General features: G+C 36.6%; 1 protein-coding gene across 1 annotated transcript in view; it reads left to right on the plus strand.

Annotated features, from left to right (window-relative positions):
- ctnna2 (catenin (cadherin-associated protein), alpha 2) overlaps positions 1-18952 on the plus strand; it is a 321544-nt gene that overhangs the window by 15551 nt on the left and 287041 nt on the right. Inside the window, exons 2-3 of the mRNA XM_032562146.1 lie at positions 70-176; positions 17127-17322. Of these exons, the coding sequence (XP_032418037.1) occupies positions 75-176; positions 17127-17322 (298 nt within the window). The 5' untranslated portion in view covers positions 70-74. The remainder of the gene's footprint in view (positions 1-69; positions 177-17126; positions 17323-18952) is intronic.

Genomic DNA, 18952 nt, shown 5'->3' on the forward strand with positions numbered 1-18952 from the left:
TTACAAATGTTTATCACAAATGTTTTTGTGCAACCTCCCTAACTATTTCTGTCCGTCTAATCCCAACAGAGACCATGACGACTGCCACTTCCCCAATTCTATTGAAATGGGACCCAAAGAGTCTTGAAATCCGCACCTTGACTGTGGAGCGGCTTCTGGAGCCCTTGGTCACACAGGTAGGTGAAGAACACACTTGATATGTATGAAATAGAGTTCTGGCAAAATGAAACCGGTTCTTCTCAACATGCTGAGGCACTGAGAATGTGTGGTAATAATGTGCAAAAGAAGTTTAGTTCAAACTGCAATTTGCATATTTCCCATTTCTATTCTGAAATTAGGAAAGTAAGCATCTATGGAACTTTTTACTCTTAAGAACAAGCAATAAGTTCCTTAAAAACGCAGCTCCATTCAGTTTCCATCTCACTTTTATTCCATAATTTCTCAACCTTAATACAGTTTCTCCTTTAATTGACAGGATTACTTTATGTAAGATATTTGGAGAATCATTGCTGGAGGACTGAAAAATAGAATCTACATCAACTCCCAAAAGGGAATTATGATAAAATGAGGAGTGTGTTTCCAAACCCCATGACTTCTGTTGCATGTATTCATACTACTTGCTAAGCAAACTACTGGGTGCAACATACTTAAACAAAAAAACAACAACTAATATTCAGTTTGTTACAAATTAAATTAGATTTGCATACAGATGCCGCCGTGATGGACTGGCGCCTGCAGGCGGCGGCCTGTATCCTGCCTCTTGCCCCTTGACGATCCCACAAGGATAAGCATGTTAGATCATGGATGGATGTATGGATGCATACAGATGCTCTTCTGAACAGTAGTCTTTTGAACAGTAGTCAAAATTTTATAATGATTAAGATGTAAAACTGCATATTACTTTTACAGTAATTTGTCTTTTTTTCTGGACTGATTCACTTTTTGTTATCCCCATAACATTTTAATTTATATTACAAAGTGGATCCACTTGTAATATTTGTAGATCCATTTGTACTCCATCTCTGCCACAGCTCATTAAGAGGTAAACGACCAAAATTTATTGAAAGTTTTTATTTTGACCATTATAAAAATATAAGAATTTACTTTTTATGTATAAAGGCAAAATGATGCATCCTATCCATATTTTTATAGTGTGTATATTGTCTTTTGTGCACAAGGGATGTGCATTCAGTGACAACAGAGCACAAAATTGTTTTTAAAAGTTCCCTCAAATGTCCAACAATAAACTACTTTAGCATATAAATCTCAACCTCTTTTTTTCATGAAATAATAATAAATAAGTTTTGCACTGCAGGAAATGATGTTTCCATCCTTGCCTGTGTCAGACACAATGTTGACAGCGCTGAGATTATTGAGTGTACCAGCAGCCTTCCCCAGTGGTCTGGTGTTCCTTGGTTGACTTCAAAGTGCTTTTTATTTTTAATCAAATCTCGTTTTCAAACTACTGCATGACCCCTGCAATGTTACCTAGAGATTTATCAACCCCTTCATCTATTTAGCTTTTTTTGCTGCTCCATTTTCTAAAATAATATCTTTTTTTTTCTAGAAAACAAATGTGCTTTTCAGTTTTTGTAAAAATGTGCTTCTTTTAAATTTTGCAGATTTCTTTCTTATCAGGTGGTTAGATGACATTTTTAGCTTATATGTTGTATGTTGCCATTTTACATACAAATGATTTGGTTTTACATGTGTGACTGTATGCCAAAATCGGGACAAATCTCCCTCACTTTTACATACGTTTATAACCTGATTGACTTTGATGGTATTACATCACTTTATTTTTGAAAGAAAATCATTATATAATTGTATTGCTTTAAGTTGCATTGCTATCAAGTGTTTGAACAAACATTGCTAAAATATGAGGAAAATGTAAGCCTGTCCAAAAAAATTAAGCAATCAGACAGCATAAAAAAAATGTAATGGCTCTCACTTAGAGAGTTTCACTGTGCCTTTTTTTTTATGGTGCCTTGAATTAGCCACATCCGGTCTTTGTTCCTTTTGAGTGGTCATCAGACTGACAGATAACTAATTGCATAATGTCAAGGGATGGGAAGCTGATGAGGTTTTTTCAGCATGGCAATGCTTGACTGCCTTTACACCAAATTATGTGAATGTTGAAGAGCATTTTTTATAAAAAATACTTTCACATTAATGTCTTGATTTTTATCCTTAGAAAAACTTTTGGTATCTACAGATTAATAATGAACGTTTTCAGAGAAGTCTGTTCTTTTCATTCTTGTGTATGTTTTCTATATACATGAAGACATTCATATTTTCTTTAAAGTATGTTCTAGTCAAGATATATTTGAAGTTCTTTCAAGATATTTTAAATATTAATTTTATTGGGGTTTTTTGGTTTTTTTTTTACATCTGCCTTTTTCTAAAGTGACACATTTTTAACAGCCACATGGCTGTAAATCAAACTGAAGTAGTTTATTTTTAGGATTTACAGAAATTGTGAAGCGTTTTTGTGTGAACCAGGCACTGTGATTGTTTTCTAATCAACTTGGATGATTGAGGATGTTTGGACAAAGAAAAGTGGGTTACTTCAGGAAGACAGACAATCAGGCTTCCCCTGACATTGGTTGAAATACCAGTCTTATTTATCATGACCAACTAGAAGATATGTTGCTAATTTATCATGACCAACTAGAAGATATGTTGCTAAAACAGAGGATCCATCTTTATGGCTCTGTGTACAAAAAGCCTGCCTGCAGATAGCGTAAATCTTTTATACTGCAGGCAATAGCAGCATTTCTTTAAAGGATTATATGAAAGGAGCCTTCAGGGGCAGGCAAAACATAGCCACTGTGTAAGGTTCTGGTCCCCAGCTCCTGTTTTGAGGGGTCTGTTGTGTATAGCTTAGACATGTTCCTGGTTCTACCAAAACCATTTCAACAGTTATTTACCTTCTCAGCATGCCGTTATCGTCAGTAGAAGCATGACAGTAGGCTTTAAGTACATTAGTTTAAGACCACTGATCTAAGGATTGTTTTTTTTATTTGCTGCAAAAATCTTACTCCTATCATGTCATATAGACCTCACATATGCTTAATTGCACTTTACGTCAAGTTGATCCCTTAAAACTCTAACACTACAGGATTCAGATATTAATTGCTTTATTAATTATTAAAATTCTTCCCATCAACAGACTTGGAGTGGCTGACTCTGCAGTAGGATGCTATTGGGGAGGTTGGCTCTGTCTTTGGAATAGTTCAGCAAATAAATATTTGCCACTTGGGGGCATTTATAGACTGTTAATGGAGCATTTGAATTTAAACTCAGATAGATGGTGAGATGATCATCAATTACAGATGATGACTTTGCAGCAGAGAGGTCCTGGATTTGAATCCTGGTCTTGTGTCTTTCTGCGTAATGTTTGCATGTTCTCCTCTTGCATGTAAGGGTTTGATACGGGATCTCCACTTTCTCCCAGAGTCCAGAAACATGATTGTTGGGTGAAGTGAAAAATCTAAAAATGCCCTTAGATATGAGCGCAAGTCTGCAGATTTGTCATGCGTTTGTGGGACCAGGGTTCACCCTGCATCTTGAGCAATGATTGCTGGAGATGGGCATTAAAAAGAGATCAGAACTGTTATTTACAAATCGGAAAAGTTTTATGAGGATTAAAGCTGTTCAAATAACTTCCTTAAAAGTTGGTGTAAAAGTCTGCATGAGTGGTGTGAGAAAGTGTTTTCCCCTGCCTGTTTTCTTAGTATTTGGCATCTTTGTCACACTTCAGTGTTTGTGTTTGGTTGTGTTGCAAAATGAGAAAAAAGAAAAGAAAAAAAGAGATAAAATCAGACAGGGGCAAACCTTTTCAAATGACTGTACATCTGTTTTGTTTTTCTTTTCTGAGAATGGGTCATGGGGTAACAGACCCAGAGAGCCCTCTCCCACGAATGGATGGATGGATCTTTACTTCTTTATGAATGTAAAATTGCAGCTGTAAAATTATTTCATTTTAAGAGATGCGTTTTGGGTGCTTGGGTCACAGCTGGGATTGTTGGCATGTATTGTATATGTTGAACACCCATTCAGCCTAAAGCAGTATACAGTCTTTACAGGTGGTTCTGTGTGATTTTATTTGGCTTATCTTAGTGTTTACCCATTCTATTGTGCCTTCAAAACCTCAAAAGGAGAACACCAAGGAGGAATTCTGATTAGATGAGCAACTCTACTCTTCCCTTGAATGAAAAAATGCATTATCCCATTTCCAAGACGGAGCACATGGAGAAAGTTTATGTAAGCCTCTTCGAGCTTAGTCTTTCCAGAAAGCTTTCCTAAACTATGGAAATCAATGTTATATTTGAAAATGATAAAACAGGATAGCAAAGTCTAATGTGACTTACTGGTAGAAGTACTGCTTTATTTTGTAAACTATGAAATATAACAATGTTTTATTCATTAAAAATGTCAAAGGCTTGCCTCGAATGTTTTTGCAATTTAAATTACTCATGTTCATATGTCCATGTTTGCATAAGAAACAAGCTGTGCTTGTGTTGTTTTGTGATTACCTATTCTGATTTTAAACAGACTTTCTCTGCAGGATTCCTCTGCAGGAGCTATTAACAAGCAGAGAAAGCCAAGCCACTCAGATTTAAATATTTAAAGGTATTTAGGTATATTTAACTGCTTTAGTCTTGTTCTCGCACAAAGGCAACAGAGTAATTACTTTATTAGTTTCTTTATTAGAATGGACCTATTTCATGTTTTGTGATTTTTCTTAAAGGTTTACATGATTCTCTTTAAAACAAAGGCAATATGAGAGTTCCCATTTTAATGAACTTTTTAATCATCATTTTTGTATATCAGAAATGGGGAAGCAGTGGTCAGTCCTACCATTTGCACTCACAGCAACCGAAAACATTACTTGCATTATAGAACCTCTGCGACAGACTGGCGTCCTGTCCAGGGTGTACCCTACCTCTCGCCCAAAACGTACGCTGGAGATGGGCACCAGCACCCCTCCCAACCCCGATGGGGACAAGGGTGTACAGAAAATGGATGGATGGATACTACAGGTCCTTCTCAAAATATTAGCATATTGTGATAAAGTTCATTATTTTCCATAATGTAATGATAAAAATTGAACATTCATATATTTTAGATTCATTGCACACTAACTGAAATATTTCAGGTCTTTTATTGTCTTAATACGGATGATTTTGGCATACAGCTCGTGAAAACCCAAAATTCCTATCTCACAAAATTAGCATATTTCATCCGACCAATAAAAGAAAAGTGTTTTTAATACAAAAGAAGTCAAACTTCAAATAATTATGTACAGTTATGCACTCAATACTTGGTCGGGAATCCTTTTGGAGAAATGACTGCTTCAATGCGGCGTGGCATGGAGGCAATCAGCCTGTGGCACTGCTGAGGTGTTATGGAGGCCCAGGATGCTTCGATAGCGGCCTTTAGCTCATCCAGAGTGTTGGGTCTTGCGTCTCTCAACTTTCTCTTCACAATATCCCACAGATTCTCTATGGGGTTCAGGTCAGGAGAGTTGGCAGGCCAATTGAGCACAGTGATACCATGGTCAGTAAACCATTTACCAGTGGTTTTGGCACTGTGAGCAGGTGCCAGGTCGTGCTGAAAAATGAAATCTTCATCTCCATAAAGCTAAAGCATGAAGTGCTCCAAAATCTCCTGATAGCTAGCTGCATTGACCCTGCCCTAGATAAAACACAGTGGACCAACACCAGCAGCTGACATGGCACCCCAGACCATCACTGACTGTGGGTACTTGACACTGGACTTCGGGCATTTTGGCATTTCCTTCTCCCCAGTCTTCCTCCAGACTCTGGCACCTTGATTTCCGAATGACATGCAAAATTTGCTTTCATCCGAAAAAGTACTTTGGACCACTGAGCAACATTCCAGTGCTGCTTCTCTGTAGCCCAGGTCAGGCGCCTCTGCCGCTGTTTCTGGTTTAAAAGTGGCTTGACCTGGGGAATGCGGCACCTGTAGTCCATTTCCTGCACACGCCTGTGCACAGTGGCTCTGGATGTTTCTACTCCAGTCTCAGTCCACTGCTTCCGCAGGTCCCCCAAGGTCTGGAATCGGCCCTTCTCCACAATCTTCCTCAGGGTCCGGTCACCTCTTCTCGTTGTGCAGCGTTTTCTGCCACACTTTTTCCTTCCCACAGACTTCCCACTGAGGTGCCTTGATACAGCACTCTGGGAACAGCCTATTCGTTCAGAAATATCTTTCTGTGTCATACCCTCTTGCTTGAGGGTGTCAATGATGGCCTTCTGGACAGCAGTCAGGTCGGCAGTCTTACCCATGATTGGGGTTTTGAGTGATGAATCAGGCTGGGAGTTTTAAAGGCCTCAGGAATCTTTTGCAGGTGTTTAGAGTTAATTCGTTGTTTCAGATGATTAGGTTCAGAGCTCGTTTAGAGACCCTTTTCATGATATACTAATTTTGTGAGATAGGAATTTTGGGTTTTCATGAGCTGTATGCCAAAATCATCCGTATTAAGACAATAAAAGACCTGAAATATTTCAGTTAGTGTGCAATGAATCTAAAATATATGAATGTTCAATTTTTATCATTACATTATGGAAAATAATAAACTTTATCACAATATGCTAATATTTTGAGAAGGACCTGTAGTACTTCGTGAGTTTTCAAAATAAATGATTGCTTAAAAACAAAGGATCTTTTGTCCCATTAGACAGCAGATGTGATATTTGCAATACAATTTACTGTGAGCTTGTCAAAGTAAGTGTAGAAAAAATCGGCCCCGTTTCAATTCCGTTGTCATTTTATGCTCTTTGGAGGGTGTGACTGAAATAGATTAACTGAAGAATTTATCACAACATGTATTATTTGTTGACTCCACAGTGTTATAATAATGTAGTGGGAGGAAACCTGAAGGGTGGTGCTTGCTGTCAGCTCTGGATGTTTTAGCACTCTTTGTTTTTATGCCATCCAAAATTGGCTATGACTTTTGGTTGGCACCAGATGAACAGAGAGTTTCTAGTCATGGGGCTTAACATAAAGTGGGGTGGGGGTATGGTTGGTGAGGGGATTAAGGCCTCATGCTGCATCACTGTCATAATCCATTAAGCTAGTGGAAAGGAGTCGGCCCAGACCTCAAACAGTTTTTAGAGGCAGGAAAAGATGCTACACCTCTTGGAGAGTTCATTGAAACCACGGAAGAGTTGCTCTCTGAGTTGGGTAATTTAGGATGAGTTTTTTTTTTCATTCAGGCACCATTTAAGATGTACTTAGCAAGTCAGGTTAAACCCAGGAATAACCTTAATGCAAGTATAGAATAGAATAGAATAGAATTCAACTTTATTGTCATTGCACTGTCACAAGTACAAGCAATGAGATGTAGTTTGCATCTATCCAGAAGTGCTCTACGAGATATAAATATTTATTTACAGATGTACAAGACTATGTATGTATGGACTATAAGGGGTTATAGCAAGAGATATAGATATTGTGTATAAATATAAATATGGGAGCTATATGCACAGATTATACAGATTATACAGAATATACAAGAATGTTAGGGAATGGATTATAGATAAATAATGGCAGATAAAATTTACAGGTTGTATGTGTGTGTGAAGAAAACAGTCCGTGATGTGTGTGTGTGTGAGGATAGTCCATGTGTTATGTGTTATAATCCCATACTGTAGACATTTCAAGTAGAACAAGTAGGACAGAGACAAGTGTATTAGGGGGCTGCATTCTGCTTGCTGAAGCTTCAGAATTGTACAGATTTGTACTGTACTGATTTGTACAGAACAAGTCAGAAAAGGCATTCTGATTGGTCTGCATCTATTCAGCTACATATAAGAAACTGCTGTGTATTTTGGCACCTTTGTATGAGAACCAGAATTCACTTCTGCAGTTTTGGGTACAGAAGCTTGTTTGTTGGACAAGAGCTGACTATCGCAGATCAGGAACTGCTCCAATTTTGCCCTTTCACATATTATGCAAAAATAAAATATTTATTTAACCCCTGTTATATTCCATGCATTAGTAGGTGAGATGATTGAGAGATAATCCGTGTTATTTACTTCAACTGTTAGTGGTCATACTGTTATGACTAATATACATTTTGTTTTTCTGATGTACTGAACCTGTACCAAACTGGTCTTAAGTCTACAGTTACATCCCTATTATCCTGCTATCTGACTTGATATATATTCAAATATCTGTCTTGATTATATTCAAAATGAAGTAATTGTTATTATGAGCCAAAAAGTCTTACACCAGTTTCTGGTCCACTATTGACACCATTCACAAGTGCAAAGTAATTTCTAAAGATAATACCATAGGCCTTAAAGTTTCCCAAAAGGGTGAGCTATGGTTTCCAGTACTTACGGATACCCACTCACACAAAATGCTTCAGTCATCTGCCTGATTGTGCATGATTCTTAAATTCACTGTTACTTTTCATGATGTATTGCACAATAAAGTAATGTAAACATTTTAAAAGAATTCCAGACATCAAGGGGTCTGATTTTAAATGGGAGGTACCATGCAAAATTGACTTTTTTGAGCTTTATATGTCCTGCACTTATAAATGACTTGTACTTGTATCTTGCTTTAGCTAGTCCAGAGGAACCTGCTTCACACTACATTCAGTCATTCACCTACTGATGCACACATTCACACACTGATTGTGGTAAACTACTACACTGTACCTGCCCTGTATAACTGCCCTGGGACAGTTTCACAGCAGAGAGGCTACCATTCATCGCTGCCAGCGGCCCCTTTTATCATACAGACAGCAATTGTCAAATGAATGATTGTATACCAGATCAGTGGATGGCATGGAGAAGGGCAGGAGGTTCTTAAAGAGACAGAGGCCAATTTCAAGGAATCAGATATGGCTATGGTGGGAAGTAAAATTTCTTTGAATTTGTTTTTGATGTGTACAGCATTTTCATAAAAACTGAAAGTGAACCTTGATTGTTCGATAAAATGGTCCTATGTGTCTGGAAATGCATATATTTTCCCCTAAAAGCACTGCGTGTTTTTCCAAATAAGTCAGCTTTTTAAAGATTGTAGAAGATGTCATCTTCATCTACAACCCAGTGGCTATTAGCAATTTGGATTCTAACAGGTTCTCTCTTGCTTCATTACATGGGTCACTAACAGCCTCTCCAGTACTTTCAGAACATTTGGATTTTTAAGCTACTGGCCTCTAGTCATTGTCGACAGATGGATGTACTTTTTTTTTACTCGTCACAGAAAGGCAGGATGTTTTCCAAATCACTTCAATGTAAACTTGAAAGCTCGGGTAGGGTTAAATAGGTAATGAACTCATTTGGCTGGGTAGTTTTCATTTTTATGGATCTTTTATGAACAACAAGGATGAAGTAGTCAGGACTAATGAAAGTTTAGTTTTGAAAAACACAAAAGCAGATCATTGAGAGGCGATGTTTTAGTTACTAACATTTAATTTAGTTGAACTGAAACAGTTTTTACTTCTCCCCAGGATAAGTTTGCGAAATCTGCCAGACTTTCAAACTGTCATTGATTTTGAAATGTCAATGATCTAGAGATTTTTGAGATGATCATCAAAACAAATACTTAGTGAGAAAATAATTAAATGTGTAAGTGGTCTTACAACAAATACTTTGTAGACTGTAAGAATAGCCAGCTAATTCTTAACAGTGCTCTGTCAGCATCTGTCCTTTCATTTGTAGTCTGAGGTCAGTTCTGGATCTTGTGAAACATGGTTTCATCGGTCTTCAGGATGTTATCTTTTGACACTTTGCAATTTCAGCATATGGCTTCCCCGGTGTCCTGAACTGCTGCTATGCACAGATGCTGCTGTCCTTCTGATTTTTCTTCTTCAAAATAGAGAAAACTCTACACAAGAAGAAAAAGACATGACACAACCTATCCCTTTGGCTGCAGCAAAGAATAGCAATCAAAATCTGAAGCTAAGCTCCCTTCTTAAATCTCTTAAGCAGTTAAATAAGTTTGTTTGAAAAAATACTTATTTGATACCGGCATATTGTAATATGTTCTTCGAGTGAACATATAAGGTATTGTATTTTAAAGCTGTTAAAATATGTATATGTATATATTTGAATATAAATAAGAGCTGGTGTCTTTTGTGTAACTTGTCTGTGAGAGTGAAGATTTAATTTGTCCACTAGGGATTATTCCAGTGCATTACCTCCACTGGGGAAATAATCCATTGCCCTGAGAATTTACTTTTTTATGGCAAAGATTCTTTTTCTCATGCATATGCATGACCGTTGTAAATCAAAAAATGAAAATAGGAATGTTTTCCAATACACCATGTGGCTATTAGATATTGTTGCAAATTGAAGGGACACAGTTACAGTAATACACTTCCTGGCCAAAAAAAAAAGTCGCCACCAAAAAATGGTCACACTCTCTAATATTTTGTTGGACCGCCTTTCGCTTTGATTACAGCCCGCATTCGCTGTGGCATTGTTTCAATAAGCTTCTGCAGTGTCACAAGATTTATTTCCATCCAGTGTTGCATTAATCTTTCACCAAGATCTTGTATTGATGATGGGAGAGTCTGACCACTGCGCAAAGCCTTCTCCAGCACATCCCAAAGATTCTCAATGGGGTTAAGGTCTGGACTCTGTGGTGTCCAATCCATGTGTGAAAAAGATGTCTCATGCTCCCTGAACCACTCTTTCACAATGTGAGCCCGATGAATCCTGGCATTGTCATCTTGGAATATGCCCGTTCCATTTGGGAAGACAAAATCCATTGATGGAATAACCTGGTCATTCAGTATATTCAGGTAGTCAGCTGACCTCATTCTTTGGGCACACAATGTTGGTGAACCTAGACCTGACCAACTGCAGCAACCCCAGATCATAGCACTGCCCCCACAGGCTTGTACAGTAGGCACTAGGCATGATGGGTGCATCACTTCACCTGCCTCTCTTCTTACCCTGATGCGCCCATCACTCTGGAACAGGGTAAATCTGGACTCATCAGACCACATGACCCTCTTCCATTTCTCCAGAGTCCAATCTTTATGCTCCCTAGCAAACTGAAGCCTTTTTTCTGGTTAGCCTTACTGATTAGAGGTTTTCTTACGGCTACACAGCTGTTCAATCCCAACCCCTTGAGTTCCCTTCGCATTGTGCGTGTGGATATGCTTTTGCGTTCACAATTAAACATACTCCTGAGTTCTGCTGTTGTTTTTCTTTGATTTGATTTGACCAAACGTTAAAGTAATCGCCGATCACGATCATTCAGGATTTTTTTCCGACCACATTTCTTCCTGGAAGACGATGGTTCCCCACCATCCTTCCAGTTTTTAATGATGCGTTGGACAGTTCTTAACCCAATTCTAGTAGTTTCTGCAATCTCCTTAGATGTTTTCTCTGCTTGATGCATGCCAATGATTTGACCCTTCTTAAACAGACTAACGTCTTTTCCACGACCACAGGATGTGTCTTTTGCCATGGTTGTTTAAGAAATGAGGAGTTACTCATTGCATCAGCTGGGGTTAAATAACTTGTTGCCAGCTGAAAGATAATCGCCTATGCAGTACTTATCCAATAGGAGGCATGTACCTATTTGCTTAGTTAAATCCAGGTGGCGACTTTTTTTTTGGCCAGGCAGTGTATAAGTAATATATAAGATGAAAAAGAGATGTTTTATAGAAAAGACACTGTCTTAGAAAAATCTAAAGACTTGTATTTTTTTGTATATTATCTGGTTGCAACCATTGACTCCCATATACTTTACCACAAGTTTGATATGACATTCCAACACAATGTAATACAAACTCTGAATTATCCATTAGAATGTTCTATTGTGGTGTTTGCTCATGCTCGTTGCGCAGCTCAAAGGTAATTAGTTTAAGTTCTTTTGCAGTGTCATAAAGGTTTTCAGAAAAACTTGAACTAGTTTCCTTGTTGAAAAAAATGAAAATCATCTGTACATAATAATGCTGTCACCATCATGCTTCAGGATGGTAATGGTGTGTTTACAGTGAGTGCAGTGTTATGTTTTTACCCCATGCAACATTTTGCATTATGACTAACAAGTTCAGTTTTGATTTGATCTGAGCAGAGTACTTTCTTTTGAAAAGTTTCCTTGTTCACTAATCAACCTCCCCAGTATATATACAACTCATTCTTGGTGAGTCTTTGTTGGGTCCCCCTGTTTACTCCTGTCAAGTCCCATTACTTCCCTGTTCTCGATTCCTTTATTTTTGTTCTGCTCTGGCTCCTTGCATTTCCCCTTAGCTTTTTTGTTGTAATTTTGTTTTTTCATTCTTCATTAAAACTTCAAAATCTACTCAGATTTTGAACAGTTCTCAATGCAGAACAACTGTTCTGCATTTAGGTCCAATATCAACACACAACATGACATGACAAATTTTTTTCAGTGTGACTCAAACAATAAAATTTGCCTACTTGTACTTAAGAATTTGAAGAGATGTAGCTGTTTTGTGCTTAGAGACTGAAAAGGAGGCTGCAAATCTCCAATTACAAAACTCCTGTGATTTTTTTTAAAACTTAAACTTCAGTTATAAAGCACTAATACTTTTGCACCAAAAATACCTCCATAAATAGTAACTCAGATCATCACAGAACGCCACATAGTCTGATAAAAAGAGAAAAAATTATTACAATGTAATTTTAGTCAATTTTTTCAGCCAAGAATGAATCAAGTATATCATACTATGACAAGAATCATGCTGAATCCCTGAAAGCAAAATTAAATGGCAGTTAGGATGATAATAATAATGCAAAGGAAGAATGAAACTAAAAGATTTACTAAGGCCTTAAAAAGAGAAAACGTTAAAACCTATTGCAGTCAACGCAAAATAAATCTTGGAGTTTCACCCTTAAAAAAAATCTGGAACTTGCTTAATTTCGGTGTTTTAACTTTCCCTTTTAAATGAACAAACTGTCCGCTTTGGTATTTCTGTTTTGTTAAATTTATTTCCAGCATTGGCTCTATGCTTTTTAAATTATGTTCATGGGGGTTTTCTCAGAAAATTTCCACCAGTGTGTACCACCAAGCTGAGATTTTCTCACATTGACATTTCTGCACTGCATTACTTTTTGCTTCTTAGTCTCCTAAAATCTATTCAGTTCTTACTAATCCACAGTTTTAACTTAAAAACTTATGAGTTGTACCAGACAGGCTTTTTTGGTTGGTAGAGTCTAATTTCAACAAGTTTGATTGGTTTTCTGGTTATAACTCAAATGAGAAGTAATCTGTCACAGCGTCCTTGATACAGGCATAATATATCCAACATCTTATAAAGACATTACAATGTTGTGCTCATTTATGCATCAAAGCATATTTTCCTAACCTTGGTCTATTATTTTATTCCATTAGATTGAAAAATGTCTAATTTAGTAAAGTAGAACAGTATTGTAGTTACTTCTGATTGAAAAAATAGTTAACTTGATAAAAAGTTAATATAGCATCTTTTTGCTGCTTATGTCTTTTTTCCATATTGTGTGCTTTTATGGTTGTTTCTGTACAAAGACTCATTTGGTGCCACTGATGGCATTACAGCCCCCAGATTGTACAGACATGTTTTGTCCTGTCTTCCAGCAGCTTTTCTTTTGGCTTTGTACCACTGAGCTTTTCCACTTTTCCACTTAATTCTCACTTCACTCGTAGTGTAAAAGATCACAATGTTAGCTGGTGTGGCCAGTTAACTTAATAAAGAAATTAATCTACTGTACAAGACTATCTGTATGGAGGAGGTCGAATCTCCTAAGAGCTTTGCATGAACACTTATGATTATGCACATGCATGCAAACCTTCCTTTCTTATCATTAGCCGCTAAAGCATCACTTATCCAATGAAAACGGGTTTCGGAGGCTGAAGGCAGAAAATTGAATGGCTATGCTTTGCCATAGGGATTTACAACTTACTGGTGAGCCCACTGGTCAGTACACCATGGAGGAAAGGTCACATAGCATTTAAAACCATTGAGCAGCAGTATAACAGGAAAGCAAGGCTTGGCTAGAATTTTCCTATTTAAGTTAAAATAAGACAGTGGGAATGTCGGATGCATATACATATGTAGTTGAACCTCTTAAAAACAAACAAGCAACCATAATGTTAGCTTGCATCGACTTACTGCCACTCATAGAAATAAGATGAGGCTGTTCACTGGGAGTCTTTGTTTCAATAAGGTGCTATTCTGCTTGTTGATGTGCATATCATAGAGTTCACAGCCTTATTGTTCTGACATCTATAAAGACTATATGCAGGACTGTAATGTTTGAAAACTTTCTGGGTCTGAGAGTTTGTTGCAGGGATGGTAAAGCTTATGGTTGATAGTAGTGTACATAAATTTGGTCCAGCAGAAAATGCTGATAATATTCACAGTAAATAGGCTTTCCTAAAGTCAGTTACCAGCTTCCAAGGTAAGGCTGCATTTCAGAGACACTGAATTAATTTTTGTTTCGAGTTTGGCCACACTTGGGTGCACCTAAGGATGCTTAAATGTCATCATTCAACCTAAAGCTAAATTATTTTCATGACTGTACACAATATTAAGAGACACAAAAAGGCGAGTGTTGCAGGACCCTATACAGGGCAGCACTTTCCACTTTGAGATTTTTTTTGTTTTTGGTTCTATTTCACCTTTACACATTTCAGAACAGCAAAAATACATATAATTACTAGGCAAAGATGCTATGACTAAAAACATAATTAAGTTTTAAAATAATTTTATCAAGGCAAAAAAAACCCAAAAACCTAAAAACCAATGGGGCTTTTGTAGAAAAGTAATGACCCATCTTCACCATCCAAGTAAAAACATTTTTGGCAATTGTCTTGCTTTCATAATTACTTTAACTTAGTCCTAATAGAGGGTTCTTTGATAAGCTCAGCCTAAGGTCATATCACAGCATCTTTCTTTAATTTGACTAGGCCACTACATAACATTTATTTATATCCATGTAGAGGTGGATTTTCTGGTGTGGTTTTTAACATAGTCTTGCCTCATAACCCAAGTGTGCTTGGCATAAACGCACAAACTGATGTCTGGACATTCTCCTGAATGTCCAGGAGGAGACATTAATAATAAAATATTATTTCATCTTAAGGGCTTTAAACATTTCTACATGTGGTGCCAGTAAACATGGCCCTACACTTGTTTAAAATAAACTAAAACATCAAACCCACATCCACAAGAAGCATAGGAAAGCTTGTACTTATACGTATACACTTTAATATGTTCCTCATATTATAACACTGGAGTGCAAAACTTTCCAAAATGTCTGGACATTCAGGAGAATTTATCTACCACTATAAATTCTGGTAGAAATCAGAATTTATGGATCCACTAATTACAGAAGGTTAGTCAGATTCTGAAACAAGCCAAGAATCTGGGTTGTTCTTAAAATAAACTACTGTTTATTTGATTTTATTTATTTATTTTTTGCTTTCTGACAATTACATTACATCTGAACTTTGCTCCTGCAAAGGTTCACCACTGTTCCTTTTATTTTTAATTTGTTGATAAAGTTTGTCACTGTTGTTCACTGTCGACCTAAACCATTGAAATGGCTTTGTAACCATTTCCAGAGTGGAAAGTCAAAAATCAAACATTTTGCTATGTGTTGCAGACGACGAAACATTTTGCACTCTAGATGAGACTTAAACCTAGTCTTCAATATGATATTTGATAGCGAAGAAATGCATAGCACGATAATTTAGAGACTTGCGATTCAAGATATTTTAATGGATAAAGTCGGATTATTTTACACCGTTTATGTTCGGAAGTTTGAGTTTTGATGATTAAAGTCAAAACTCGATTTAATTCAGTTTCAACCATGAAACTGTTATGAATTATGTCTTTGGATAGCTGAATCTAATCCCAATTGGAGCTGTCCTTTTCTTTGTCCCGCAGTTGCAAGTTAGGATTGGTGTAAATCATTTAAAATCTATTCTGTATACCTAATTTTATGCAGTTTAGTGTGGAAGTTGCTTTTAAGTGAAATTCCCTTGAAACAATCTGAGATTAATGCTGATTTCACTGATTTTAATCCTAATACAGATTCTGCTGTTGCAAACGTTGAAGATGTATTTTAGATCACAACAGCACTCCAGCAGTGCAGATAAATCTTGAAGGTGGATAAAGAAGTTCCAGGACTTTAGGTTGTGGAAAAAAACAATGGAGGAATCTATAGTCGAATTGCGCCTTAAGTGTAACTAAAACTGTTTTATGATTATAAAGCTGCTGCTTTATAATTTGCTTTGAAATAATAAGAAGGCAATGTCATGAAGGGAAGGTAATATAAAAACAATTATTCATGATATGAATACATTTGCCAAGGGAGGTTTTCAAAATCATAATTGACTCTTTGAAGAAGAACACTGACACCTAAAAGGTTATCTTGGTCTCATATCAGCGCCACTATTCTTAGATTAGTCAGGAGTGAGGACATGCATCATTAAAGTCTATATTCCAGGCTAGAAGCCCTGAAGTGATGCAAGCTTGACAGGACATAACATTGCTCTTAGTCTTTTCAGAGTTTAGATTCTTACTTTACTCATATTTTAATAAGTGATTAAATCACGTCATATACACATTGAGGCCTCTGTTCTTATACTAACTTATTACTGACGGTACTGATTGTAAAAACACTTTTTGGCTTTTAACTGACCAATTCTGGTCACCAGCAAATTTCTTACTTTTGTCAAAACCCCTAATCTGGGATGTTGAGCTGTTTCACCCAGGTCAAAGTTAAACTTGGTCATTTTCATAATATCTGGATGACATCAAAAATTCTTTGTCTCCTAATTTACAAACCAATAGAGGGCATTATAGAAATATGTAACACTGAACAATATTACAACACTTGAATGCATATTTAGAACATTTTAAAATCTCTACTAAAGTAATTACTTGTGGACAAATAATGTGATTCTGTTATCTATTTTTTTTTTATTAGCTTTGTAAATGATGAGTTCTACATGAAGGAATGTAAACATCGTGATTACTGGCATTAATTAAAAATTAATCACCAAAATTGGTACAATACTCTTATTAAAGACAAAATAAACAAAACATAGTCACAAACACTTTTATCTATGTTTTGCCGTTTCTTCCTCAAGTAACGGTAATGCCTTCTCATGTTTCCCAGGTGACGACTCTGGTGAACACCAGCAACAAGGGACCCTCCAGTAAGAAGAAGGGACGCTCTAAGAAGGCTCATGTTCTGGCAGTATCTGTGGAGCAGGCCACTCAGAACTTTCTTGAAAAGGGTGAACAAATTGCCAAAGACAGCCAGGATCTCAAGGAAGAGCTCATTGCTGCTGTGGAGGATGTTCGCAAACAAGGTGTGTTGATGTTTTTACTGTCTAACACTGGACATATAAACTGTGCTGTAAGTGGAGGTGTACGATCCTGGGAATTTTGGTATCAATCTGATTCTGAGTAACTGCAGGCTAAGTAGTTACTTACCCAATTCCTATACGGATATTTTTTTCTTAAAATGTCATTATCGTTGAATAACTTGGTGATTTGACGTCAGTTCATTGATAATAATTATGATGAAATTCAGGGCAACGATATTAGCGAAATAAGTTTTTTATATTAAACAACTAAAATATAACACAATGGAACAAAAAAAGAAACAGAATGATTCCCTTTCTACCTTCTACTACACACAATTGTTTTTTTAACTAACTATAATCTGCATGTAATCTAAGTAGGAATATTATTTTCCCTTCAATAGTTAAAAGTGTTTTCATAGTCCATATTAATATTTAAAAACATTATTTTTTTTAAGGAAATAACTATTTAATTAGAAAACTTCTCTGGACATAAAGACGAGCTTATACAAGAGAGAAAAAATATTGAAGAAGCTATTTATTCATAGAAATGAATGGATGATACTGGCTCAGTGCTTATGACTAAAATGAAAAGCACTTGTGACTTACCTTTCAGTAATGATGTTCCCACTGACATTAATTTGCGGGATCCGGTGAGTAATTGACATAAAATGCTGTTTGGGAAAGATCCTTGAGTGTCAACAAACATCAGATTATATCACAAATTTAGAAGGATTTAGTGAGTTGAATTGGCAAGGGCAAACCGATTGGTACTCATTAGTTTTTTGCTTTACTTGATGTATCCAGCCTTCTGAATGTAGTGAATCAAGACCAGGATCTGTCTAACATGAATGTTTAAAACTTCTGAGGAAGAGAAGCTCTTTTCTTCCTTCCTTTTGTTATTCATTTGGAAAAGAGCTCATTAATACTAACATTTTGAATATAAGCAACATCTCACTTTAGCAACAACTATGTATGTTCAGTAGGTCTTCTTCAATGCTAATCTTGAAGAAGAATTTGGTAGTTTACATGTTTACTTCTGCTGTTTCCAAATGTTCTCCTTGTTAGTTTGAACATATAAAGTATCTGTTGCTAAATTCTGTCCAGTCCTGTCTATGTGTTTGTTGTCACTTTCTTCTTTTTTGATCCCAGCATTATCAGTTATATTTTTTAACCATGTGAGAAAATGGGTGTGCTGTAGGGAGTACATAGAAAGTATGCTCAACATTTTTTTCTTGGCTTTTTTTGTGTTGAGATCAGATCAGCTAGTCTTAACAATTCTTCTCAAGATGACAGTGAATTCCCTTTTAAGTAAAGGAGTTTTCAAATATTGTAGCTTCTTTTATTATATTGAATTTTCAGCAGTCCTTGGCTGCGACTGCAGTTCACTGTTGACTTGTGTGCTGTGACAAACAGGACTTATGAGGTGTTTGCAAGTGAGCCTGTCCTCCAAATGGGAGCACATGCACAGTTAAATCCATACGGAAATGGAACAGACTTTAAATCTGTCAGAGGCTCATGACTTATGTCTTACCAAATTTGTCATGTTGAAATTAAATTACACGTTTTGGATCAGAGACAGCACCCAGAAGAATCTAGTAAAATCTAGTTAGATAATGCTAAAGTGCAGACTGAT

The sequence above is a fragment of the Xiphophorus hellerii genome, chromosome 5 (genome assembly GCF_003331165.1).
Source record: "Xiphophorus hellerii strain 12219 chromosome 5, Xiphophorus_hellerii-4.1, whole genome shotgun sequence".
Lineage (NCBI taxonomy): Eukaryota > Metazoa > Chordata > Actinopteri > Cyprinodontiformes > Poeciliidae > Xiphophorus > Xiphophorus hellerii.